The sequence below is a fragment of the Penicillium psychrofluorescens genome (genome assembly GCF_964197705.1).
Source record: "Penicillium psychrofluorescens genome assembly, chromosome: 2".
Classification (NCBI taxonomy): domain Eukaryota; kingdom Fungi; phylum Ascomycota; class Eurotiomycetes; order Eurotiales; family Aspergillaceae; genus Penicillium; species Penicillium psychrofluorescens.
This window is the reverse complement of record NC_133440.1, coordinates 3,627,562-3,651,932: the sequence shown is the minus strand read 5'-3', so window position 1 is coordinate 3,651,932 and position 24,371 is coordinate 3,627,562. Positions and strand designations below refer to the sequence as shown.

The 24,371-nt window shown below is 53.5% G+C and overlaps 9 protein-coding genes and 1 non-coding gene across 10 annotated transcripts; 4 read left to right on the top strand and 6 right to left on the bottom strand.

Annotated features, from left to right (window-relative positions):
* Positions 1 to 951: 951 nt before the first annotated feature.
* On the bottom strand, positions 952 to 5,874 carry PFLUO_LOCUS3552 (swr1 complex component; the record flags this gene model as incomplete). The annotated part of the gene is made up of 1 exon (XM_073780810.1): positions 952 to 5,874. One exon carries the CDS (start codon positions 5,872 to 5,874, stop codon positions 952 to 954), a length of 4,923 nt encoding a protein of 1,640 aa, XP_073637628.1.
* Positions 5,875 to 6,379: 505 nt separating this feature from the next.
* On the top strand, positions 6,380 to 7,007 carry PFLUO_LOCUS3551 (uncharacterized protein; the record flags this gene model as incomplete). Its single annotated transcript, XM_073780809.1, has 3 exons — positions 6,380 to 6,505; positions 6,597 to 6,908; positions 6,978 to 7,007. 3 exons carry the CDS (start codon positions 6,380 to 6,382, stop codon positions 7,005 to 7,007), a joined length of 468 nt encoding a protein of 155 aa, XP_073637627.1.
* Positions 7,008 to 7,785: 778 nt separating this feature from the next.
* Positions 7,786 to 12,004, top strand: PFLUO_LOCUS3550 (uncharacterized protein; the record flags this gene model as incomplete). The annotated part of the gene is made up of 4 exons (XM_073780808.1): positions 7,786 to 9,722; positions 9,771 to 9,956; positions 10,008 to 10,476; positions 10,526 to 12,004. 4 exons carry the CDS (start codon positions 7,786 to 7,788, stop codon positions 12,002 to 12,004), a joined length of 4,071 nt encoding a protein of 1,356 aa, XP_073637626.1.
* Positions 12,005 to 12,311: 307 nt separating this feature from the next.
* On the bottom strand, positions 12,312 to 13,054 carry PFLUO_LOCUS3549 (uncharacterized protein; the record flags this gene model as incomplete). Its single annotated transcript, XM_073780807.1, has 4 exons — positions 12,312 to 12,458; positions 12,541 to 12,714; positions 12,896 to 12,909; positions 13,009 to 13,054. 4 exons carry the CDS (start codon positions 13,052 to 13,054, stop codon positions 12,312 to 12,314), a joined length of 381 nt encoding a protein of 126 aa, XP_073637625.1.
* Positions 13,055 to 13,389: 335 nt separating this feature from the next.
* PFLUO_LOCUS3548 (uncharacterized protein) lies at positions 13,390 to 15,009 on the bottom strand (the record flags this gene model as incomplete). Its single annotated transcript, XM_073780806.1, has 2 exons — positions 13,390 to 14,670; positions 14,914 to 15,009. 2 exons carry the CDS (start codon positions 15,007 to 15,009, stop codon positions 13,390 to 13,392), a joined length of 1,377 nt encoding a protein of 458 aa, XP_073637624.1.
* Positions 15,010 to 15,981: 972 nt separating this feature from the next.
* PFLUO_LOCUS3547 lies at positions 15,982 to 16,054 on the top strand. The gene has a single exon. It is a non-coding gene; the product is annotated as a tRNA-Lys (tRNA).
* A 1,375-nt stretch (positions 16,055 to 17,429) lies between these two features.
* Positions 17,430 to 18,103, top strand: PFLUO_LOCUS3546 (adenine phosphoribosyltransferase; the record flags this gene model as incomplete). The annotated part of the gene is made up of 2 exons (XM_073780805.1): positions 17,430 to 17,901; positions 17,958 to 18,103. 2 exons carry the CDS (start codon positions 17,430 to 17,432, stop codon positions 18,101 to 18,103), a joined length of 618 nt encoding a protein of 205 aa, XP_073637623.1.
* Positions 18,104 to 18,414: 311 nt separating this feature from the next.
* Positions 18,415 to 19,167, bottom strand: PFLUO_LOCUS3545 (uncharacterized protein; the record flags this gene model as incomplete). Its single annotated transcript, XM_073780804.1, has 1 exon — positions 18,415 to 19,167. The coding sequence occupies one exon, from the start codon at positions 19,165 to 19,167 to the stop codon at positions 18,415 to 18,417; it is 753 nt and encodes a 250-aa protein (XP_073637622.1).
* Positions 19,168 to 19,342: 175 nt separating this feature from the next.
* On the bottom strand, positions 19,343 to 22,598 carry PFLUO_LOCUS3544 (uncharacterized protein; the record flags this gene model as incomplete). Its single annotated transcript, XM_073780803.1, has 3 exons — positions 19,343 to 21,508; positions 21,568 to 22,459; positions 22,519 to 22,598. 3 exons carry the CDS (start codon positions 22,596 to 22,598, stop codon positions 19,343 to 19,345), a joined length of 3,138 nt encoding a protein of 1,045 aa, XP_073637621.1.
* A 348-nt stretch (positions 22,599 to 22,946) lies between these two features.
* Positions 22,947 to 24,236, bottom strand: PFLUO_LOCUS3543 (uncharacterized protein; the record flags this gene model as incomplete). The annotated part of the gene is made up of 4 exons (XM_073780802.1): positions 22,947 to 22,999; positions 23,051 to 23,806; positions 23,866 to 24,043; positions 24,096 to 24,236. 4 exons carry the CDS (start codon positions 24,234 to 24,236, stop codon positions 22,947 to 22,949), a joined length of 1,128 nt encoding a protein of 375 aa, XP_073637620.1.
* Positions 24,237 to 24,371: the final 135 nt, after the last annotated feature.

Sequence of the window (24,371 nt, the reverse complement as noted above, 5' to 3'; positions counted from 1 at the left end):
CAGTGGCAAATTGCGGGCTGTGCAAGAGATAGCTAGAGCGCCAAGGACCCGGTGAATATTTGTGGATGTTGCCATAAACCCTGTTTCTCTTCCCGGGACCCCTGCAGAAGACGGACCGCGGTTCAGTTGCAGGACTATGCAAACTGGGCATATATACAACAATCCAATTCCAAAACAAACTCAGTTCGTCATCGCCGGTGAGGAGACAAGACAAACGATCCGCACGGGGGCCCGACCCGGTGCTATGGACACCGCACATCCTTTGCAGGGCTTAATCCTGCGGGAAGATTATATTTTCTACAGGATAGAGCTCGGCAACATGTGTTAGGGGGCGTAGAATGAGGGCAAAGGGCCCTAGGAAAAGACTGCTTGCACACAGATACACCCCCATATCATCACATCATCACATTTTCCCTTGCCCGTGCCGCAGAACGTAGGATCCGGCCTGCTAATCACCCGACCATGAAGATCAATGGCTCTTATCTCCGACCCCACAGCATGATGATCGGCGGTGGTGTTCCAACAACCAGATCTGAGGGTGAAACCCTCCACCGAACGGATCCACTTGTCGGACCGAGTATATTCTCCGTGTCGAGTTAATTTAAAGTATTTGTCAAGAGTTGATGATCGGCTGGATGTTCCATACTGGATTGAGAGTTCGGAATGTTTTTTAAGTGGACCAAGATTCACATTACTGGAGAGGGTTAAATGTTGACAAAGTAATACAGGTACAGAGAGTAAGAAAAGGAGAATAGAAAAGAAAAAAAAGCACTACGCTCTCAATGCCGACCCAACAATAGTATACATAAATACACAGTTTGATTCTCGTTTAACCAGTATCCATCCACGTCCAAGTCTTGTGGCTTCTTCATCTTCGTGCTCCTCACTGCTAGGGCAATCCAACGGTTCCGGTGGAGAACAATGATCTGCACAGGGCCTAATGTAGCTTCATCAGCGGCGCCTCTTGCTGAGACGGTGCTCTTTGCCCTTTTTGGACCTCTTCTTGCTCTTGTCGCGAGGCAGCACCAATGGTTCATCGCGCATGTTCCACTCCATGAAGCGGAGAAGGTAGTCGTCGATGTGGGCAGGCTCTGGTTCACTGACAAGCTCATCGGCCAGCTTCTGCGAGACAGGGCCAGCAGTAGCATCCTCTGCTGCCGAGGTCATCGGGGTCCCGGCCTGAGCTGGCGTCCCATGTGATACACTGCGATCCTCGAAGTCGCCATCGTCGGCATGCTCCAGCTCTTTCTGCGCATTCTTGGCTGCATCGATATCTTCCTTGTCTTCGGCTTGCTCGAACGCACGCGGGCCAGTTGGCGCGCGGTTGCCGAGCACGCGATCCATGGCGGCACTCGCTTCGTCGTGACCGTCCAGCTCATCGCTTTGTTCTATGTCTGGAGCATCCAGCCGGGTGAAGTAGTCAGTGGTGAATTCGCCTTCTTGAATGATCACGTCATCCAGCATGCGTTTCTGGTTGGCTTTGCGTAGGATGTTGGATTCGATGGTGTACTCGGACACAAACCGATAGATGTGAACATCGCGCGTTTGCCCAATTCGATGACAACGATCTTGACATTGCTTGTCCATGGCCGGGTTCCAGTCCAGATCGTAAAAGATGACGGTATCGGCACCAGTCAAGTTGATTCCAAGACCACCGGATCGACTAGATAGAATAAATGCCAGGATCCGCGGGTCGCTGTTGAACCGCTCTGTGAGCATCTGTCGCTGTTCCACCTTTGTAGTTCCGTCCAGTCGAAGATAGCGATGTCCGTGGATGTTGAGGAACTGTTCGAGGATGTCAAGCATCTTTGTCATTTGCGTGAAGATCAGGGCGCGATGACCTCCTGCTTTAAGATCACGGAGCAGTTTGTCGAGCCGTTGCAGTTTACCGCAATCATACTGGAGCAATCGTTTGTCTGGGAATGCAATTGAAAGTCGCATCTGCGCTTCGTGGAATGGGTCGTAGGGCTGGTCCTTCTTGGTGTTCGTCAATAGGCGCGTTTCGACAGGCGTGAGAGCAGCTTCGGTCATGCCAGCAGCGACGGCAGCAGGAGTGACACAGGCGAATCTTTGGACATAGCCATCCATCTCGATGGAGCGTTCCTCAACGGACATGATCATCGATGCGAGGACAGAGGACCGGCTCGACAGCCAGTCGGCCATGGAGCGCTTTCGCAAAGGAGCGTTGGCGAGAGCGTGCTCCTTGGTCCCGGCCCTGAGGAACTCGACGAGGCTGCTGCCGTACACCGGCCGGCGGCCGTGGCGTTTGGACTCAAAGTATAAACAGCGTTCAAGCTCAGCCATTCTCCTCATTCGGCAGGCATTCTCCAGAGAATCCAAAATGCTCTGCATATTGGACCCATCGAAACCCATCTGCCAGTTGGTTCGTTGGTACTGACGCTCCCGAAGAATTTTGAAGGGGCGAGAGGCCATGAGTCGAATGCTATCGTCTGCCAGACGCCGGGAGATTTCCTCTCTAGAGATTGGTGCTAGGTTCAAAAAGTCCAAGTCGATCTTGGTGAGAGGGTGTTCGAAGAGTAGTCTTCGACGCACGAGGGACTCCTTCATGTTGAAGTTCGTCACGGCAGATCGGGGCATGGCGAACGAGGTCGAAATGGGCCGGGTTTCGAACAAATCGGGATGGTTGCAAACCTTGCGCAGTTGCATGAGACAGTGGATAATCGAGAGGAAATTGCCCGACGCCAGTGTTTCTTTGGTCTGAGCCATGGACATGAACCCATCGTACAAAAAGCGTTGCCGCTTGGAGAGCCTGCAGTACATCACATGCTCGTATTTTCCGGGCATCTGTTTCTCGACATCGGCCTTGAGGCGACGCAGGATGTACGGGCGAAGGACAGTGTGGAGTTTGGTAACTACCCGCTTAGCTTCATCATCCATCGTCTCCCGTCCATGTTCCAAGATCTGCTCCACGGGTCGGCGGAACCACTCCGAGAAGTCTCGGAGGTCAGCAAATCCATCAATGCCATTTCCTTTTCCGTCGGAAGGCATCAAGAAGAAAAGGAGAGACCACAGCTCGGTCAGGTTGTTCTGCAGCGGAGTACCGGTAAGAAGAAGCCGAGCCCGAGTCTTGAACGTCAGAAGAGCTTGCCACCGTTGCGACCGGAAGTTTTTGATATTGTGTGCCTCGTCGAGAACCATGTAATGCCAGTTCCTGCGCTTGAGAGACGACTGGTCCTGCAGGACTAGTTGATACGATGTGATCAACACGTTCCAGGCATTGTCATCCGTCCAGCCTCGGCGTTTAGCCTTGCGCTCTTCCTGGTTGCCATAGTAGGTCATGATCTTGAACCCCGGGCACCATTTCTTGAATTCCATCTCCCAGTTGAGCATGACGCTGGTTGGCACAACCACTAGGTGTGGGCCCCACACTCCATGATCGACAGCAAGGTGGGCAAGGAGAGCAATTGTCTGGATCGTTTTACCAAGACCCATCTCATCGGCCAGGATGCCATTGATGTGGTTGTTGTAAAGGCCCGCAAGCCAGTCCAGTCCATAGTGTTGATACTCACGTAGAGTGCCACGCAAGAGATGCGGGATTGGTATCTTCAAGCCAGGTGCAGGAGAGTGGCCTGTTTGCAAGGACTTTTCTGCGGCAGGTTCATAGGAAGACACAGATTCGGGTTCGGAGGGCTTGGTCGCAAAGGTCCCGGGAGAAGCTTCACTGGATACTTCGCCGCTTGGTCGGGTATCGAAGACATGTTCGACCTCATCCGCTGATTCGGAGACGTCAGGAACAGTGGCATCGGCCAATGCAGATTCGGCAGCCTCATTATACTCGATGTTTTCAGACAAGGGAGTCTCCTCGTCGCCCATGGCGGAGGCTTCAGATGCTTCCACGACTTCTGGGGGCGTGCCTTCTGCTTCTGAACCTTGTTCGTCGGCTGTTGGTCCATTAGGGATGAGTGAGACTTCATCGGGATCTTGAAAGTCGTTGTCATCACCAACCTCAGATACCAATTTCGCGTCTTCAACGTCCTCGGTATCAACGGCCGCGTCTTCACCATCTCGAGGGACAGTAATGTCTTTCGGCGCGAAGAAGCCGAGCAAACCAGGCCCATCATCGCCTTCCTCGTCAGACTCTTCGTCCTCGTCAGAGTCTGCGTCTTCGTCACTGTCGCCCATATCATCATCCATGTCGGTCGACTGATCGCTATCATCCATGAGAACCGAGTCCACGTCGTCTATTTGCGACTCTTCTGCGGGCTGAGAATCTATATCTTTTGGAGCACTTTCTCGGCGGGGGCCATCGCTGTAATGAGTGACTGCCGTGCTGTCTGACGCCACTGACATGCGATCCAAAGCCTCATCGGCTGGCAAGTTGGCGTATTTTAATCGTAGCTCCTCCGCCGTCAACGCCGCATCTTCATCCACCTGCTCATCCACATTGGCTCCATCATCCCCTTCGGACTCGGAGGCCGACATGTTGCTCTCATCATCCTCATCTGAATCGGTCGAGGTATCTGTTTCGGCATCTTCTTCCTCACTCGAAGCAGGAGCATCGCTAGGGACTTCGCCCAGGATCTCCGATCGCCTCTTTTCAAACAGGGCCGTGGATTTTTTGATCGCGCTGTCGAGAGCCTGCTGGTTTTCCACTTTCCGTTCTTCCTCCCAGCGGGCCAAACGGCTTCGATCAATTTCAGCACGTGCCAGGTCAAACATCTTTTGGAGATCCTTGGCCAGCTGCCTGCGTTTTCCTCGCATCTCTTCTTGCTGTTCTCGCAGGATATCTTCCGGGTCCTTGTTGCGCTTCCGCCAGGCATCTGCGCACCATTGCGCAAACAGTTTGGCCATTTGTCGGTGGCGCTTGTGTTCCTTATCCAAAAGTTTTTGGAAATACAATGCATGTGCCACCAGATGATCGTGATGCGAGTACTGGGGAGGCGGCTCTTCCTGTTGCTCCGTGATATATGCAGAGCAAAGATCTGAGCTCAGTAGGCCACCAGGTTCAGCAGCTGTCTCAACTTCGCGTCGTCTCCGAGCTTCTTCGATAGCTTCCGCGGCAGACAGTATGCCTTCGCCACCAATATTCGCATCCTCACTGTCAACCCATTCCCGGAACGATCCATATTTTCGAGGAGCAGCCACCTGGCCGGGGTGTTGTAAAGAGAGAGTTGGCTTCTTTACCTTTATCCGCAACCGTGGAACCTTCAGTCCCTGGTCCTGTTCTTCTTGACGGGTCTCCCAGCCACCGGTAGACGTAGCCGAAATGGATGCACGGTCTCGCAGAGGACGAGGGCTGAACCCATTTACATTGGCGCCAGAGCTGCGAGACCTCGCGCGTGGGTGGCTCGTTTTTGGCGCGGGTGATTGGGATATGCGCGGTTGCTTGACAGTGGCACTTCTTTTGGGAACCGTCTTGGGCGACCCGTTCGCAGTTGTCTTGCCACCAAGTTTTCCATTGGCCTGCGCACGCGACTGCGTGACCGACAGCGGGGAAGAAGTTGCCGGTTTGGAGCCATGGGAACTTCCCTTGGACGTATGCTGCTGCTGCGCTGCTCGCGTTTGTCTCTTGTCCGATGGAGGCTGCTGCTCAAGGGGGACCGTGTTTGTGCGCGATGACCTACGCTTGCCTTCTGCGAGGAACGACGTTGGCCCCTCGAAGCCAAATCTCTTCCAAGGGGGCGAAGGGGCCCGGGGCGTCAACCGTTCCGTATCCGTCAGTCGTCGTTTCTTGGACGGGGGTCCTTCGGTGCCAGGGACAGCTTCGTCGAGGTTCGGCTCGGAAGGGATCTGCTCGCGGGTGCCAGAATCGGCGGTTTCTTGCGGGAGCGACGCGTCAGGAGGCGTAGAATCAAAGTCCGGCATCACGCGTTCATCTTGAATCGATGGGCCATTCGGGCTACCGTTTTGCATGACTTGTAGCCGCGGACGACAGGGGCCTTCTGGACAGCTGACCCCAGTGTTCGCAACGATGGCGCAGAGAAAATTGGCGATTTGGGCATCAACGAGTCGGCAGGATCGAGTAGAGAGGCCAGGAAAAATTTGGCATGCTTATCGGGTCGGGGGCGTGGATGGCGATGGAAAACAGAGCTGGGAGGGTGAAATGCGTGACGATGTGGTTTTTTGGTTTCGGGCGGACGAGGGCGACGGGGGTGTTTGGTAAGCGCGTCGGTACAGGTTAATTCGGTCGCTGGTCCAGTGACTGTTTGTGGCCTGAGGCACCAACATTCCGCAAACCTCCATCCACTCACTCACTACTGCTCTCGACCCTCTCCAGACACCCTTCACTATTACCTACCACCCCCACCCTCCACTTGGCTCCGATTACTCCAGCAGTGTAAGTCTCTGCCCGCGTGATTCATGCCACTGCTGTCTGTCAATTTCTCCCTCGGACTTCTCTCTGACTGCTCTCTCCTAGATGCTGCCCCAACGCATCGTGGCCCGGCGCCTTCCCCAGGTTGCGGCTCGCTTCGCTACTGCCCCCCGCGCCTCCTTCTCCCAGGCCCGAGTCCTCAAAGCTTCCGAAATCGAAGATCCTCTCCAGGTACGACCCCGTTACAGGGCAATTGCGTCCCAATTCACAGCTAGCTCCTCTCCCCCTCCCCCGATCGCAATGATATCTAATTGGATCACAGAATGGCGACTACCAAAACCCTCCTCGAGTGAAGCGTCAGCTCAGAGATCCCTACGGCGGATGGTGGGATGCGCAGGAGAGGCGGAACTTCGGGGAGCCCGTCCACGAGGAGAATGAAATCCTGGGTGTGTTCAGCCCGGAGCAGTACACCCACGTTTCCTCCCGCAAGGGTTTTTTCCACCTCGGCGTGTTCGTTGCGACCTTCCTGTCACTCTGTGGAGTTGTGAGTCTCTACTATCCCGACAGGCCGAGTGCCCCGAAGACCTATGAGGGTGGTTTGGAAAAGGAGCTGGGCGGTCCGAATGCTCTACCGGTACGTCATGACCTGCGCCCTTTGGAGGCGTCGGAACATCGAGCTTTACATCTGACAATTTGATTCTAGGCTCGCAAGCCCAGTGAGGACAAGTGGTGATTATTGATCTCCAGTTTCATTCTTTGTCTGTGTGTGTAAATACCAATACGATTTCTTATGTTCGGCGTCACTTGAAGATCTGATATCGATCTGCTGCCACTGTTCCCGTCTTTCTTATTTCTATAAACCAAGCCGGAGTCCCGGTCAGTGATCCAGATCAACTGCCGACACCGGTAGCTCTTGGAAGTGATGTCGGCCACCCCAACTGGCCCGCTCTCACATTGTTATTGATCAGAAAAAAAACAAATTTTCCTGACCTTTCATAATGTGAAATAGTCCCATAGATAGCTCTAGTAGTGGTCAATAATAGTTGTGTTCGCCCTTGCGCTCCCTCCCTTGGCCCCGACGCGGGTAAACCGATGATCGCAACCAAAGACAAGGATAGTGTGGGACCAAACGCTAGACAAACGCAGTCATAGAAATCAAAACAAAGACCAGCCATGATAATCAATAACGATAAGGGAGTGTATAATTTACTAGTTTTCTATAGAGTGTGTCTAGGGTGCTGCGCGGCTACGTCAGTCTGCCCACCTGTTTCATCCCCTCCCCTCCTCCTCCTCCGCCTCCTTTCTGCGCAATAAACAACACACCGGTCTCCAACCTCGTATCCCTCCCTCTCTCCATTCGATACCCAGCAACGGAACTTACTTTACCAACAGTCGATTCGGCCTGGTGCTCTGCCCTCTCCCATGGTCCCTGGTCGCGCTCTCTCTTCCGACTGTTGCTGCTGCCGCCGCACCATCTCCGATCAACCGCTACCACCACCCCCCACCACCCCATGTCGACAGCATCCAGCCGGTCCCGAGGAATCAACCGTCGGATCAACAGCCTCCAGAATGAAGGTAACCATTCGCGCACCTCCTCCTCGGCCTCGCGCCGCCGCCCCCTCAACGCCAGCATCGCTTGCTCCCATGCTCTCCGGATAGCTTACCTGGCCTATCTGCTCAACCCCCATTCGCGCCGCCTCCAGAATGCCTCCGCTACACCCGCGCGCCAAAGAAAGGCTTCGACCTCCATTCACGACTTGATGGGCGACTTCTCTTTGGTCAGGGACTCCAAGAGCACAAGGATTCCAAATGGATTCGTGGCCGAGCTCGAAAAGCGGCTGACGGGAGTGTTGATGGGGAAAGAAAAGCGGAAAGAGTATCAGGACCATTTGGTCGTGCGCACATTCGCTGTCTTCCTCAATACGCTCAAGGAGCAATCATTCCGAAGGCGCATGGAAAAGGATCGACGAGCTGAGGATCTCGTGCTCATTTTCTACTCAAATGCCATCAAGGAGCTGAGCAAGGGCAAGGAACACGACGATGACAGTTGGAAGCTCATGGTGGATCGACACGTTGCGCTTTTCGTCCGTTTGCTTGCGCTCATCCTGAAGAGCAACGACTGGGATAAAGACCGCCCAGAGCTGGCCAACCGACTGTCCGTCTTGGAAAATAAACTTTTGATGCAGGACCAGGACCTGATGGAGGTTAATGGCTCCGCAGCGACGGGAGGTACAGCTCCGCTGAGCTATGATGTGAAGGACATGCCGCTGGTGCAGCATGTGGCGAAGATATTTGGGATGACACCCGCCCAATCGCAGTCCGAAATTGACAAAAACAAGACAACCTGGACGGAGAAGTCGGCTCTGCAAGATCTCAAAACATACCAGGCCCATCTGAATCTTCAGACTCGAAAAACCCTGGCAAGAGAAGACTTTGAGACGGACGAGGCATATGAAAACTGGAAGAAGGGCGAAGGTCCCGATCTATCGCAAATGATGCTTGCGATTGTACAGTCAAATCCCGAGCTGGCCAAAAGCACTCCGGGAACTCTTCCCCAATTCAACCCGTCCCCCATCGACGATGCCAACCTGTCACGGACATCCTCCGGTCAGACCAACAGAACATCTTATGTCATTGACCAACCGTTTGATCTCAGCTCTCTGTCGCTCGGTGGGTCAGATGGTGACTCGGAGGAGTCAGATACCTACACTTTCATTCCGCTAGACCCCAGAGAGATGTACAAGTTCATCTTGGGTCAGACCCTGAGCTACGATATGCGCGATCGGGAGCTTGAAGCTTCCCAGGCCACAGCTAGTGCGCCTTCGATGAAGCTGCTCTCAAAGCAGTCCACGGAATTGCTGAATGAAATATGTCTCCGCTGGCGGATTCCCAATTTCTCCCGGATTGTGCTGTTTCTCGATGTGATTCAAGCCAAATTCGTGGACAACGAAATCGATCTCAACACCCTGGACTCGGCCTTCAGCTTCGCGAAGGAATCGCCTCCCAATGAAGGCAGGAGTAAACGGAGCAGCTTCATGCCTTCGGCCGTGTTGGATCGACAGCGGTGGACTGTGCAAGATATTGACATGATGCAGCAACTGCTATCGAAAATCCACGAGGCTCTGCTGCGGGAGCTGTACGATGTCATGATGGACTGCTTCGAAGCGAAACCACGTCCAATTGGGCCAGTGATGTATGTCCTCGAGAATCACATCCAGCTCGATCCCAACTATATCGAGGACCCGGAGGATATCAACCGCTTTTCTTCTTATGTGCAAGACGGACTCTCCCAGAAGGCAACGGCGAAGTATCAGTCTCTTCTTAGCCAATTAATACCGGTGCAGCAGCACGCATGGCAGGTCGACAATGTTATCCAACTCGGTGATGCCATCTCAAAGCTAGCGCAAAAGATCCAGAAGCGGTACAGGAATAACCCGGAGATCATGGGGTATGTTCAAATGCTTTAGTTTTGTGGTCATGTCTAACCCTGAAACAGTGTGAACCCTCATATCATTCTCTGCTCCAATGTGTTGCCTATGTTCGCTGAAGACGCGCATGAAATGATTACTAGGATCATTGAACAAGCGAAGGAAAGGAATGAGGAGATCGATGTCGAGGATGGCTTTGACCTTTACCGGAAGCTTGCCACGGTCCGACGCATTTTTTCCAGTGCTCTTCCAGAGTATGAGGTCCCCAATTTTTGTCATGTTAGAAATGTACTAATTTCCGTTAGGGTGCCTTTTCCATTCCATGTGGAAACTCTGCTAGAGGAGTTTGTCTGGCGTTGGCTTCGCTTGACCGACAAGAGTGTCATGGAATGGGTCAATCAGGCTACCAGACAGGATGCCTTTATTGTCCGAGCTGACCAAATGAACGATATGGCTTCAGAGGATGCTCGGCATAGTGTCTCGGCGATTGACATCTTCCGGTCATTCAACAAGGTGGTGGAAGATTTGGTGCACCTGGAGTGGGATGATGATTTCCAGTATGCCAAATTCATGACGGCTCTATCCAGCTCGATTAGCAAAGGCGTGGCAAAGTATTGCGAAACGCTGGAGCAGATTTTCTCCCGCGAGATGGACCGTCTCACTCCGGATCAAGAAGCAGCTTTGAACCAAACTACCCAGGAAAAACTCATGCAGTTCGCCAAGGACACGTGGACAAGCAAGGAGAAGATTGAACCCTTCCAGTTCTCCTCCGAGGTACGTACTCACAGACTAATTGTCATCTTTCGTTCTAACTCGCTGGTAGTCTTTGGTGAAATTGAACAATGTCGAGTATGCTCTCTCCCAATTGGACGGATTGGAGCGTGAGATCAATGTCGATGGCTGTGCCGATGTCATCGCGCAGAACACCCCTCCACAGCTCAAGAAGACGCGCAAGGCCACAACGTATGTCTTCACGATCAAGGTGGTGGAAGGCGAAGATCTCAAGGCGTGCGATATCAATGGAGCCAGTGATCCGTACGTCGTCTTGACGGACGAATATCAAAAGCGGATCACAAAAACCCGGATTATCTACAACAATCTCAATCCGAGGTGGGAAGACGCAGTGGATATCACGACTCAAGGACCGCTTAATATTATCGCGACCATTTGGGACTGGGATGCCGTCGGTGATCACGACTACGTTGGCCGCACCTCGATCAAATTGGACCCGGTGCACTTCAGCGATTTCTTGCCACGAGAGTACTGGCTCGATCTGGACACACAAGGCCGGCTTCTGCTCCGCGTCAGCATGGAAGGCGAGCGCGATGACATCCAGTTCTACTTTGGCAAGGCTTTCCGCACGCTTAAGCGCACTGAAAGGGACATGACGCGCAAGATCACAGAGAAGCTTTCCGCATACATCAACTACAGCTTGTCTCGTCGGACTCTGAAGTCTCTGCTTTCTCGTGGGATCAGCTCCACCGTATCCAATTTCTTGAACCGAAACCGAGCACAAGCGACCTCTATTGCGCCCTCGCAGACAGACATGGAAAATGCGCTGACTCCGCTGTTCAACTACTTCAACGATAACTTTGCCATCATGAACAAGACCCTTACCTCAGAAGCGATGCGGATGGTCATGGCCCGTCTGTGGAAGGAAGTGCTTGCGACCATTGAGAGTCTGCTGGTTCCGCCCTTATCGGACAAGCCGTCCCACCAGAAGCCTCTGACGGTTCAGGAAGTCGACATTGTATCACGCTGGCTCGTGCTACTTCTGAATTTCTTCAACGCCGTGGATGAGGAGACGGGCGATGCCAACGGCGTCCCGATTGACGTTCTGAAGTCTCCCAAGTACCACGAGATCCAGAGCCTGAACTTCTTCTACTTCGAGCCAACCGATAACCTGATCCGGACATCAGAGCGCATGGCCTCCGCCAACGTGAACCGCCAGCATGCAAACCGCAACCGCATTTCTGCACCTGCTCACCTTGGTGCCACTGGATCCGGGTACGGTGCTCTCGGAGTCCCTGCTGCCCGCCGCGCTAAGAGCATCATGCTCTCCCGCAACCTGGGAACAATGAAGAAGGTCAAGGAGGAGAAGCGGCGAGAGGCTCAAGCCGATCCGAACGATGACATGATCCTGCGCATCCTGCGCATGCGCCCCGAAGCAGCGGGCTACCTACGTGACCGGAGCCGTCAAAAGGAACGACTCGCCGCTGCAGCAGCGGCGGATGCCATTGTGAAGCAGAGCTTGATGGCCGGTGCTGGAAGCAGAATGAGCGGGTCCATTCCACGGCGCTGATCTATCGACCCATGAAGGAGGAAACGTTCAACGTCGTTGAGTTTACTTCCTGGGCTTTTCCCCTCCTGCCTTTTCCTCTGCATACATCACTGTTTCTTTCATTTTTTTTTTTTTTTGTCTTTTCTGCTTCGTCTGCGATGATTCCCATATTGGCCTGTTCACAGTTTGCATTCGTTTATTCCACTACACTACGGCAGGAAACGAAATAATCGTATTGAAACCATCACTCTACTAGCAAAGCAATATACCTTCTGTTCCATTCAATTGGTTTCCATTTTTATAAATCCATCCACTCTGATAAGAAAATTTACTCAAGAGCAATGCACTCAATCTCAACAGGCACACCCTTGGGCAACTGCGCAACAGCCACACAGCTACGAGCCGGCTTGTGGGTGAAGAACTTCTCGTAGGTGGCGTTCATCTCCGCGAAGTTGGCCATGTCAGTGAGGAAGACCTACACGTCCCAATCATTAGCTCTCAATTCCTCATCTCATCCGGGTGGTAGGCATCGTCCCGTCCGGGAGGTCCCAACGTACGTTAACCTTGACAATCTTGTTCACGCTGGATCCCGCCGCAGCCAGGATAGCCTTGATGTTATCGCAGCATGCCTGGGTCTTCTCGCCGATGTTGCCCTCGACGAGGTTTCCCGAGACGTCGGCGGGGATTTGGCCGGAGACGAAGATCTGGCCGTTGGCGCGGATGGCCTGGGACTATACAGGACAGGGTGTTAGTTGGTTCGTAGATTTGGATGTGAATGGCATCGAGGGGAAGAAGAGTGTGGTCTCTGTGGGTTTGATTGAGGGCGTGATTCAATGACGCGGGCTTGTTCGGGTTCCATTCAAGGGGGAGGAGCTATTATCGCTGGAAGAAGGAGGAGGAGGGAGAACGTACGTAGGGGCCAGCAGCTAGAGAAATGTTAGCGATTGACTCTGCAGGTGAGGGAGGAAGCAAGAGAGAACAGAACGGTGCGATTGATCGCCCCGGTGAGATCATTCATGACTTACGCGGGCAGGCGTCCTTGGCGGAGACGATGGACATGTTGGAAGACATTGTGATTTGAAATCTGGGGACAGACAGCGGTGATGGTGTAAGACGGAGGGTGGGTGTTGTGAACAGAAGAGGACGAGAGAGACAGAAGATGCGAGAGCGCATGGTTGTTGAGGAGGAAGGCAAGGTAGAACTGCCCCGCCGGGTGGGGTGGAGTTTTCCGAGGAAAACAACAGAACGCAGTATAATATTCCTTGGAGAATGGTGAATAATAAAAATAAGAATAGTAATAGTAATAGTAATAATCATCATCATCGTCATAATAGCTACAGGCTATGTATATACAGGGCAATGGATCGCTGCTAAAGTCGTCTCGTCATCATGCATTATGGGAAACTTCACGAATTCCCCAACTGGCCAAGCTGCTGCATCAGACTGGCCGTCTGCTCGGCGTTGTAGCCAAAAAACACCGGTCCGTTAAATGTGACATTCGCCGGGACTGACGTTGCTTCGCTTCCAGCCGTTTCTGGGTCACGTGGTTTTGGTTTCGGGGCGCCGGCGTCCAGCTTGATGCCCTGGGCCTTGGGAAGCTCGGGCTCGAGAGCCTTCGCGCCCGTTTTTGGAGCATCATGACCAAACGGGCATCGGCCAGCCGGTTTAGCAGGTGATTCGGAGGGGTTGGAGGGTTTGGGTGGAGGATCAACGGAGCCGGAGAACGGCACCGAGGCCGGAGGGGGATGGGTCATGGGAACAGGAATGCCCCAAGGCCGGCTTGGGGATTCCCCGACGCGAACCTCACGCAGCGGACGGTCAAAGTGGCCCTGTCTGTTATCGTCCTCGTTCTGTGGACCCGGGGTGACCGGGTCAACGTCGTCGGCCCATTTCTCGACGAGTTCACTTGACGCAGAACCGTGACCTTCACCTCCGCCTTCGCCATCTGTCTGGCGGTTGGGCAGGAATGCCTGGTGCTTGACACTGAGACCATTAATCATGTTGATCAGGCCTCCATATTTGGCATCAAGCTGCCGCATGTTCTGCGGGTCGCGCTGGTACCGCTTGACACAGATGGCATGGCTGCGCGGGATCTCATGTTTGTGCTGCTCAACATATTCCGCAATTTCCTCCGGGGAGTGTTGGTCCAAGAAGCGGATCGGACATCGGGACACGGGGCATTGGTTGTTAGACGATCTGATGGACGGGGTGTGACTGGACCGTCGGTCTTCCTGCTCGGCCTTGATCGGGTCCAAGTCTTCATGGCCACAGGTGTCTTCAATTTGGACTTTTGGTAAATCTCCATTCCCATTCTGTGCCTCCGATTGCGCCCGGCTAGATTTGGAAAGGGGGCAACGCAGGTTGCCCTGTGTGCCGTTGGTGGTGAAGTCTTCCTCCAGCGAAACAGACGGACTCGGGCTGCGAGCCAGGATGCACGAGCTATCCTGGGAGTTGCCCTGGGAACGAAGCAGAGACTTGCAGCCCTTGATGCCGGCCACAATGGCCTTGAGTGTATTTTCGTCTACGTTGTCGTTGTTCGTGAGCGTCTTGATTACATCTGTTGAACTCAGGGACTGGGTCTCGACCGAAGCGTCATTGGAATGCCGATTCATGGCAAGGAATTTCTGCGAAATGCCTTCAAAAGGAAGGACATGTTCGCCGGGCATCTGGTTCAGGACCTGGAGGAGCTGCATGATGGGTGTTAGCATGTCTTTGAACACATCAAACAAACAAGCAGTGCCATGTCTCATCAGATAATACATGACTTTTCTGTCCTCGCCACATTTGTGACTCTTGATCTAGAGCTAATCATTTTTTCTCATCATATGGGACTGGCAGGCTGCAAGAAAAAAGAATAGTATATGTACCTCGTGGTGGATCTCTGAGGACCTTTCCCTCAGTTCATTGGTCCTGCAGCTGAGTTGGTATACGGTTAGTAGTAGCGCATCGAAGGCTTTGCCCACGGCCTGGAGCTGGTCATGGTGCAGACCTTGCTGCATCTCCGGGGCGATCGGGGCTGGTGACATGGTGCAAGCCAAGGAATTACAAGATCATGGGATAGTCATAGGGAGGATGACTGCACACGGCAGTGGGAGTGTGATGTAGATAGTGTCCAGAGAGACAGACAGTGAGTGAGTGAGAGCGATGAAAAGAGAGAGAGGGAGAGACCGAACACTAACTATTTATGGCCGCCTGCGGAGCTCGGAAGAACGGAAAAACGTTAAGCGAAAATGCCACGTGATATTGCTTGCCTATCCAAGTTGTAGGTCCATGTTCCTCCCTTTCCATCTGTCTCAAGCATATCCACTTTCTGGTGAGGAGAAAGCGTAGTGTTGGCGATGGGGAGTATCGATGATGGTGACTTCTGGAGACATCCTCTGCTGTGTTATTGCCCATCTTGTCGCTGACTCGGCGCCTTAATCCCTATATCGTCGAACAATCACCTCACAACATAGCCAGCAACCATACTACGCACTTTATGCTTTGATATTCTGACATGGCCTACCTAATTAAGTGGCTTAACCTCATATCATGATTTTTCTTACTAGTATGTAGCCCTACTATACTATCTGCTTTACATATTATATTTGCTTTACACATTGCCCTTGTGGTGAATATTTATTGTGCATTGTGACAAAGAGATCTGAAGATGCGCCTGGGACTTCTAGACAAATAACATCTCCTGGCCTAGACCTACATTTTATGTTTTTGATGGGCACATATTTTGTTTGGTATAAACTAGCACGACTATATATTTCTGACATAAAAAATCATCTAGGCCATGCACACCAACATGTTTATTTCCACGAGGAACAGGCCTATCTTGCAGATAAAGAAACCCCTCACCACTTATTTTATCATCAAAAGCTAAAAAATTTCAATCCCGATCTCGACCTTCTACACGACACTATTCCTCCCAGTCTTCCTTCGATGCTAGCTTCGCCTTGTCCTGACGTTCTAGTTCTTGTAGCACTCATTTGCGACGACTCCTAAGCCCTGCCGGGCTAGCTCAATCGGTAGAGCGTGAGACTCTTAATCTCAAGGCTGCGGGTTCGACCCCCGCGTTCGGCTATTCCTAAGAACATCTTGAGACCTTTTTTTGCCCTTTTTTTTGCCCTTTCTTTGTTTTTTTATATTTTTGTTTTTGCACAATATGGAAAGGGCGGCTCCGGGTGCCTGTCTCCCTAATCGGAAATGGTGGTGAAGTGTGAACAGCCACAACTATAAAAGTATTCAGGTCATTGACAGAACCCTAGTATTCTCGAGTAAATGTCAACGTCTGTATTTGAGTTGATCATTTGTTAAGATGCTTCGTCCTCCAAATTTCTTTCTGGGCCTGCTGGCACTCACTCCAACGATCTCACCTGTACAAGCAACGGGTAATATCAAGTGACCTAGTTCGAAGAAGAACCAGAGTGCGCCTATGATGTGTGGCACTCTAGAAGTCCCACTGGACTCACAATCCTGACTTCCCTGAATCTACTGTCTCCATGTGACAAAACCCTGGCCGAGAGAGTAATTGCAAGCATGGAAGACCTGTCTTTTGGCAACGCGTCCGACACAGTCTTGGGGTGGCTCTGGGCGGCGGGAACCAATTATACTGTGATGTCCCGTAACCACCGGGGCTACATTGTCCAAAGCCGAATCACAGAGCAGCGTGAGACCCGGCCAGAACTCGCTCCAGGACATCAAGTGCAGCGACCAGACTGACAAAACGTGAGCGATGCTATGGAGGGGAGTGTTCTTGGCCATAATGGAGCAAGTGCCCCATAATTTTTCGGTGTTGGCATGTCTCAAGCCAACGCAGTGTCCACAACATGGCTCTATCGCGCATCTGCACAAGCATGGTGATCCGGAGCTATTTCCTGCATGGCAGGCTGTCCCCGAAAGGGAAGGTTTACCAGCCGAGCATTCCGCCAATCTCGACCGACGCCTCACTAGGGCCTTAGACTATAGTTCTAGACCAACATTAGTTATCAGAAGAATCACATCGGAAGAAGAATAAGAATCCGACTCTCACACACGCACTCCCACACACACGCTCTTTCTCCCCCCTCCAAGTGGACCGATGGCTGTCTGTCGATCGCGCCCCGCCGAGTCTGGCCCGCGCAGTTGTCCAGCCTCGGGTTGTGATACGCCCGTATCCCTGCATGTGCGGATTCTAGAAACCGAACGGTATTGACGGGACGGTTGGTACACCGCCAATTGAATAAGAGGAGAGGGAGAGAAAGACTCAGAAATCAGAATCGAGAATAGGAGAACAGGAGGAGACAGGACCTCGTCTAGGCGTGGAAGAACGGATGATAAGCTATCGCAAACCGTACGGTACTGATTTTTTTTCCGCCATCCCTCACCCTCTTTCGCTCTCCTGCATCCTTCTCTGACCCCGCCCTTTTTCTTCCTTCCTTCTTTTTTTTCCCCTTTCTTTCTTCTCTTTTCTCTCATAATGTCCACCTCCACCCCCGATGCCACCGCCCAAGTCGCCGGACACGCCGCCGCCCATCCCTCCCGCACCGCCGAACTCGCCGGTCTTAAAGTAAGGCTGCGCGCCGCCCTGCGCCAGTTCCCGGACTTCCCCTCGCCCGGTATTCTGTTCGAGGATATCCTGCCCATCTTCGCGGACCCGACGCTGCATGAGGCCCTCCTCCGCTCCCTCGAGCTGCACATCCTCGCCTCCTACGATGGCCAGAAGCCCGATGTCATCGTCGGCCTCGAGGCCCGCGGCTTTCTGATCGGTCCCAGTCTGGCACTGCGTCTCGGTGCGAGCTTTGTTCCCGTGCGCAAGCAGGGAAAGCTGCCCGGTCCCTGCGAGACGCAGTCCTATGAGAAGGAGTATGGCCAGGATTTCTTCCAGATGCAGGCCGACTCGATCAAGCCCGGCCAGAAGGTCATTGTCGTTGACGATATTATTGCCACGGGTTGGTTTTCCTTGTCGCTCCCCCTCGCTCTCTCTACACAGTACTGATGTGATTAGGTGGTTCCGCATGTGCCTCCGGCGAACTGATCAAGAAGATGGGCGGCGACCTGCTCGGCTTCATCTTCATTCTCGAGTTGGAGTTCCTCAAGGGACGCGACAAGCTGCCGGCCCCGGTGTACACGCTTCTCACGGGCCAAGCCTAGATTTATTTAATGTCTCTGCACAAAAAAACGTTTGTTTCTGTCATTGGGACGCACCCGACCGGCCGATGAGCCCGACCCGAGAACCCTGAAACGATCCCGTCCGGAGTGGAGTGGACGGTCGTTTTTCCAGCTCCACATAATACAACAACCAAAAACATCGGAATCCGGCGGGAAAAGAAGGGAAAAACAAAAATATACAAATGATAGACAGTTGATACCTCGGCGATGAATGCTGTGTTTCTTGGGTACCTTGCTTTAATGAATGTTATAATCTCGCTAATGCCATCACCGCCACCCATCACTATATACAATCACGCCTCATGAGGGATAAACCTCCTCATCGTGCTCTCCACCCACTGCGCCGGCAACCCCAGCCTTTCACTCTCTCGAACACCCCGGTTCATGCGCCCAATATACTCCGTCTTGGGCGGACCTTCTCGGACCCGCTGCTCGTCGACATAAACCAGCACGCGGACTGTCTTTTCCTCCTCGCGGGATGGAACCAGCCAGCGCACGATCTGCGCATCGACATACCATTTGTTGTAGCATCCATCACCCTGTGCACGGGGCCGAATAGTCCCGTATCCACCATGACCGTTCTTAGCCTCCTCAGACGTAGTCTCGGTGGCACATTCCAGACCCTCCAGTGATGCCGCATCATGATCCACACCCTCATACATATCCAGCTCCTCCTCATCCAACGGATGCATAGCATACAGCACCCCGTAAACCTCCTCATCTTCCTCGTCTCTTTCTGGCTCCTCTGTCAAGGGAACAAAAGCCGACTGCGATGCCACCCGCAATGCTTTCGGCGGAAGTACATTCGCGTACCCACGTTGACAGATAAACCAGCGCCAGCGCGGGAGGACGGCGATGGCGAGTGGTTGCGCGGAATGAGTTGGGTTGTAGACGCAGCGGTGGTGCATTTGGGTCGGGGAGAGGTTGGAGCCGTAGGCGAAATAGAGCGGCCTTTCTTCTTGGTTTCTTGAAGGTGCATCATCTTGCAGCTGGGGAGCAGTGGATGCTACTGTTCCGATGGTCTCGGGAGGGTCGGTGAGGTGCATGTTTTGGGGATGTGAGGGAGTTGGAGAAGGTAAACCCCGCAGAGGGAGTTGCCAGTCTTAACATGTACACAGTACGTATATCTCGAGGCACCAATTGACTGCATTTACAGCGTATGTTCTATTTTTTTTGCTATGTACAAGCACATCCAAAATGAAAAAGGAAAAAAAAAAAACACTAAACGATATATACGTTGTTAACCGGTACTCCCTGCGATTGGATCATGTACCGTCTCCTTATACCAATGCCCGTCGCATGCCGCAGGAGCTCGTACGTCTCGTCTCCCCCACCAAGCATGACCAAACTAATAGGGTGCGGACGTGGGATCCCGCCGGCAGTGATCTGGCTTTCTTCCAGGTATGGGCGGACAAGGAACGGCTCGGCACGGACGGCGGCGAGGGTTGCATCATCCCCTGAATAGCTTGCTGGGTCTTCGTCATTTGAGACGACGATGACGAGTTTCAGCGCTGAGCGCGATGGCCGGTATGCGGCGATATTGCGCAGTTTCTCGGAAAAGGTGCAATCGCCGCGCTTGATGACGAGCACCTCGTGGGTCTGTGCGACCTCCCGCAAGACGCGTTCGTTGCAGAGTTCGCCGGCAAAGGAGATGGTGGACCATGAGAGAGGCTTGAGGGATGGGAGGCGAGTGATCGAAATGGTGGTGGCGTCCTCCACGTCGGGCATTGGAGCTGCTCCGACGCCCGTGGCGATACTAGCCGGTAAACTGAGACGGACCGTGTCCGCTGGCGGCTCATCTTGGAAAAAGGACGACATGGAATTGACCAGTGATGAAAGCATAGTTTTCATGGCCGAGTCCGGCCCGGCGTCGACGATGGAGGCGGCGGGTTTGCGGCGCCCGAATTGAGCCTCTCCAGATTCTGGACGTTCTGCCGCAGACTGTTGAGCTCGTGGAGCATTTGAACCATTGCGTTGGCGAGCGGGTTCTGGAAGAACGTCAATGACGAGGTCAAGCATGGAGATGTCGCGGACTCGGGTGAAATTGGGATCGGAGGGATCAACGACATCAAACGTGATCTCGCGAGAGAGGTATACCTTCTCATCTTTGCCCAGAGGCACGTTGTTGACCACTTGCACCCGGTATGCTTCTTCGTTTCCATGATCGTTCGTATCATACGGGCCATCCCTGACCATGCTGAGCTTCAGACCACCGATTGTTTTGACAAACACCCCGTCCCGGACTCGTTCCAGCGCGCCTGGCCCTAAATTGACGTTGCCCGGCAAAGACGGGAACGATATGTCGAGTGTGGGACGGACAGCCATTGGCGCGCTGGTTGCGTTGAAAGGCACGAGCTGCGGTGGCAGCGTCCATGGATAGAAGGTGTAGTTGCTTGGGGACGACAGATCGGAGACCGACACACTCGGATGATCCGCCGAGTCCTCCAGGATGGGACCCTCGGCCACACCTCGAGTCGGCATGAGATCCAAGCGGGCCAAGTGGGCGGCATGGAACAAATTAGAACGAGAGGCAGTGGATGAGATACCAAGTGCCAGAGGAGGGCTGATCGGACACACGTCAGTCACTTTCCAATCTGACTGCTCTTGCTGGGAACGGGGTTGGCGCGAGGCCATTGTTCTCTTTGGAATAACGAGCGGATGGCCCTCGGTAGAAAACACCCACGGGGCATCGATGTGATTGAGCGGATGGTCTGGATGGAAAAGCAAGAACAGGTACTTGGCCGTCTCGCCCAGGAAAAAGCTCTCCATCCGGTTGATGAGTTCACCGGTCAGGACATCAAGGATGCCGGCCCAACCGCACTTGGTCCAGCACCGTCGCTTAATGTCGCGAAGGACCATTTCCCCAACGTGTAGATACCAGGGATCTTGAGTGGCCCGGTAGATATAATAAGTGGACTCGATGAATTCGGGCCGACCACCGTACCACGCGAGGCCGCCCTCGATGTCGCCCGTGGCCACATTCCACCGCTCAGGAAGACCGGAGTAACGCGTCCAGACGGCAGTTGCCAGCAGATGCACTTCGATGGCCTCGTCCACTTTACCGGCTAGGGTGAGAAGCCCTGGATAATAAGCACTGAGGCTGTCGATCCAGAAAGCGCGAGTAGCACCAGTGAGGACATCCCCCAGGATAAAATGGGGATACTGGTAGCCCTCGCCCCGATACAGATGGCGATTGATGGACTCTTGAGATTCTTCCCAGACATCCAAAAAGGCTTCCGCCGAGTGCTGCTGTTCTTTCAAGGGAGCATAATAATCATCCATAGCCGCCCAAGGATTGCTGGAATCGAATGGTTGATGCTCCCCAGCGGACAGAAGGACGTGAGACTTGAACGCATATTCAAAAAAGCTGTCGGTCCCAGCACCAATCTAGAGAGTATATTAGTACTTTTGTTGTTTTTTTTTGTGATCCTTGAGGAGATACATACCCCGGAGTATGGACTCATCCATTTACCCGACTCGGCATCGATTCCAAACCCAATCAGACCAATTACACTGCGGCGAACCCAAACCGCCCAAAAAGCCCGTTTTGCTAGATCCTCATACCGGCCATCCCCGGTGAGCCTGCTTAGGACAGTCATCTCGAGCACCAAGCTACCCGCACCGGCGCTGCATGTTTCCGTAGCCTCTTCCTCCGACTCTTTCTCGGAATTTGGAGAGTTGGCATTTAGAGGAGAATTCGTGTAGAACGGCACACCATGCCGTAGATTTACACGAGGGTACGGGAGGCCCGTCTCGGTGTAGAACGCTGGCAGGAGACGATTGGCCAGATCCACCGCGAGTCGAAGAAGCTGACCATCGTAGATCAACCCATTGTCCCATGTAATCCCGTGATCTGATTTGGAAAACGAGGTTTTATCCCATGCGTTCGCGAAGGCCACTTCGTGTTCTGGTGGATCGTAGGTGGTGATGGGGAGGTCGCCCACCGCAAAGAGATGGGCACTGAGCAGGCCACCTAACCCTCGAATGACCGTTTCAAACAGCTGCACCTTGCTATCCAGATCAAACCCCCTTGACCGCTCTCCCTGACCAGCAGGACCATCCGATCCATCTCCATACAATTTGACAAAATCCCGAACTCCATTCTGGAAATGCGACAAGGACTTTTCTCCATTCTCGGGACTCGACGACAGGATTGCCAGTGTCGATAGACTGTCAATCAAAGTCAATGAATAATTGCCCAGGACATCGGTCAGCGCGCTATCGGTGGTCTGGTCGCGAGTGAGAGGGCCGCAGGTCAATGGGCGCAGTTCGTCTTCGGGGAATGCGTGGGCCAGGTAGTTGTCGAAGCCGTGGTAGAACATCTGCTCCGTTTCTTGCCTGTCAAAGGCCAAAAGGTCAGACCGGGGCTCGGGAGGCGCTAGAGACTTAGTTCTCACCTCAACTGTTTAATCTGATGCTCTCGCATGCCCTCGGCCAGGCCCAGCCAGAGCAGCAGTAGCACGGCCCAGACGCCCATCCTCCGCGCCCACCCGCATGGCGTGCGCATCACCAAACAGACACAGGGACCGGGGGCATGAGAAATAGACAAGAACAAGAATCCTATGTACCGTTCGTTCGTCTCCGGAGCGGGAGTGAAAAGTGGATGGGGAAGGGATGATGTATTCCGGCCAGATAAGCTGGTGGATTGCGCATGGACCATCGGATACAACTTTTGGTACTTAATTATTTGATTTGGTTGTAGGTTATCGTACAAAACACAACGCCAGATTATTGACTCCTTTCATGCCAGAGAAATCCTCATCAGACCGAACATGGGAATTGACTGTTATCACCAACTCGGTGGACAAGAGTAGACCTCGCGTGCTCATTTGCCCAGCTCGCCGAGCATCAAGTTTCGGTCGGAGGAGCAAGAGACCACTAGAGAACATTAGCAAACAGTACCCCGCCTACACCAGGACGACTACTCACCGATAGGCTCGTCGTTGGGAGAGAACTGCACGTCGTTGACGGTGCCCTTGTGTCCGGGAAGCTTGTACAGAAGCTTGCCCGTCTTGGCCTCCCACACCACCACGCTTCGATCGCCGCTCCCAGCAGCAATCTTCTCACCCTTGGGGTCCCAGCTGGCACGGATGAGATTCTTCTCTAGCCCGACAGGCGCACCGTCGTACGTCTTCACCTGTCGATTGGTCGGGGCGAATGGCCGGATGTCCCAAGTCCGAACCGTGGAGTCATGCGAGTTGGACAGGAGGGTCTGCGAGTCCGGAGAAATTTGCAACGAAGTGATAGTGTCTGTGTGTCCTGCCATCGAGTAGACCACCGCCTTCTTCCGGAGATCCCAGACGTGGATGGTGTTGTCAATGCCACCGCTGTAGATCTCGTTGCCTGCCTCGGAGAGGGCCACGGCCGTGATAGGCAGCTCTGTCTCCAGGTATTCCAGAGCATCCTTCTGTCGCGCATCCCAGATACCGATACATCCATCATCACTGCCACTGACCAGCAGCTCCTGGCCTCTCTTGCTGATGTCGAGACAATTGACGATTTCCTCATGGCCGATGTGGCGACGCACGCGCTTCCCGGTCTCTATATCCCAGCTGCCCAGTGTCATATCTGCAGATGCGGAGAAGAGGGCCCTGGAGTCTCGCGACCATTGCAGATCCAACACTGCGCCCCGATGTCCTGTCAATTGGCCGTAATTTTCGCATTGTCCGTAGGTGTTCCAAAGCACTATGTCACGCAGAGGGTGGTCAGTGGAGGGCTATCCAAGACATGTGCGACCGACGTACAGATGGATCGATCCATTGAGCCAGATGCGATGTGCTGAGCAGTCGGATCCAACCGAACCGTGAAGACTTCTCCCGAGTGACCTTGATATTCGTTAGCTTCATGATGGCCGACAGAACGGCGGGCGATCCCACCTGTCAATTCCATGATCGGGGCATCCAGCCCGCTGGTGCGAGGCACCTGCAAGCCCATGTTAGCCAGACCCGTGCATACTGTGGGGTGGTGTACGCACTGCTTGAACCAGCGATCCATTTTGCGCCGAGCTCTTGACGACGGCGGTGCCCGCATTGAGACCGGCGTCGGACTTCTTTCGCTTCACCACCTGGCTAGAAGAGCCAAAGTCCTCTTGCGCAGGACGTTTCTCCCCAGACATCATGGCGCTGGCGAATGTGCAGAGAAAGGTTCAGGTGTTGAGGGCGGAACGAGACCAAGAGGAAGAAAGATGATCCAACCCACTTTGTATGGGCGGGCGGTGAGCCCGAATTGCCCAACCTGGGGGGGAACTCCT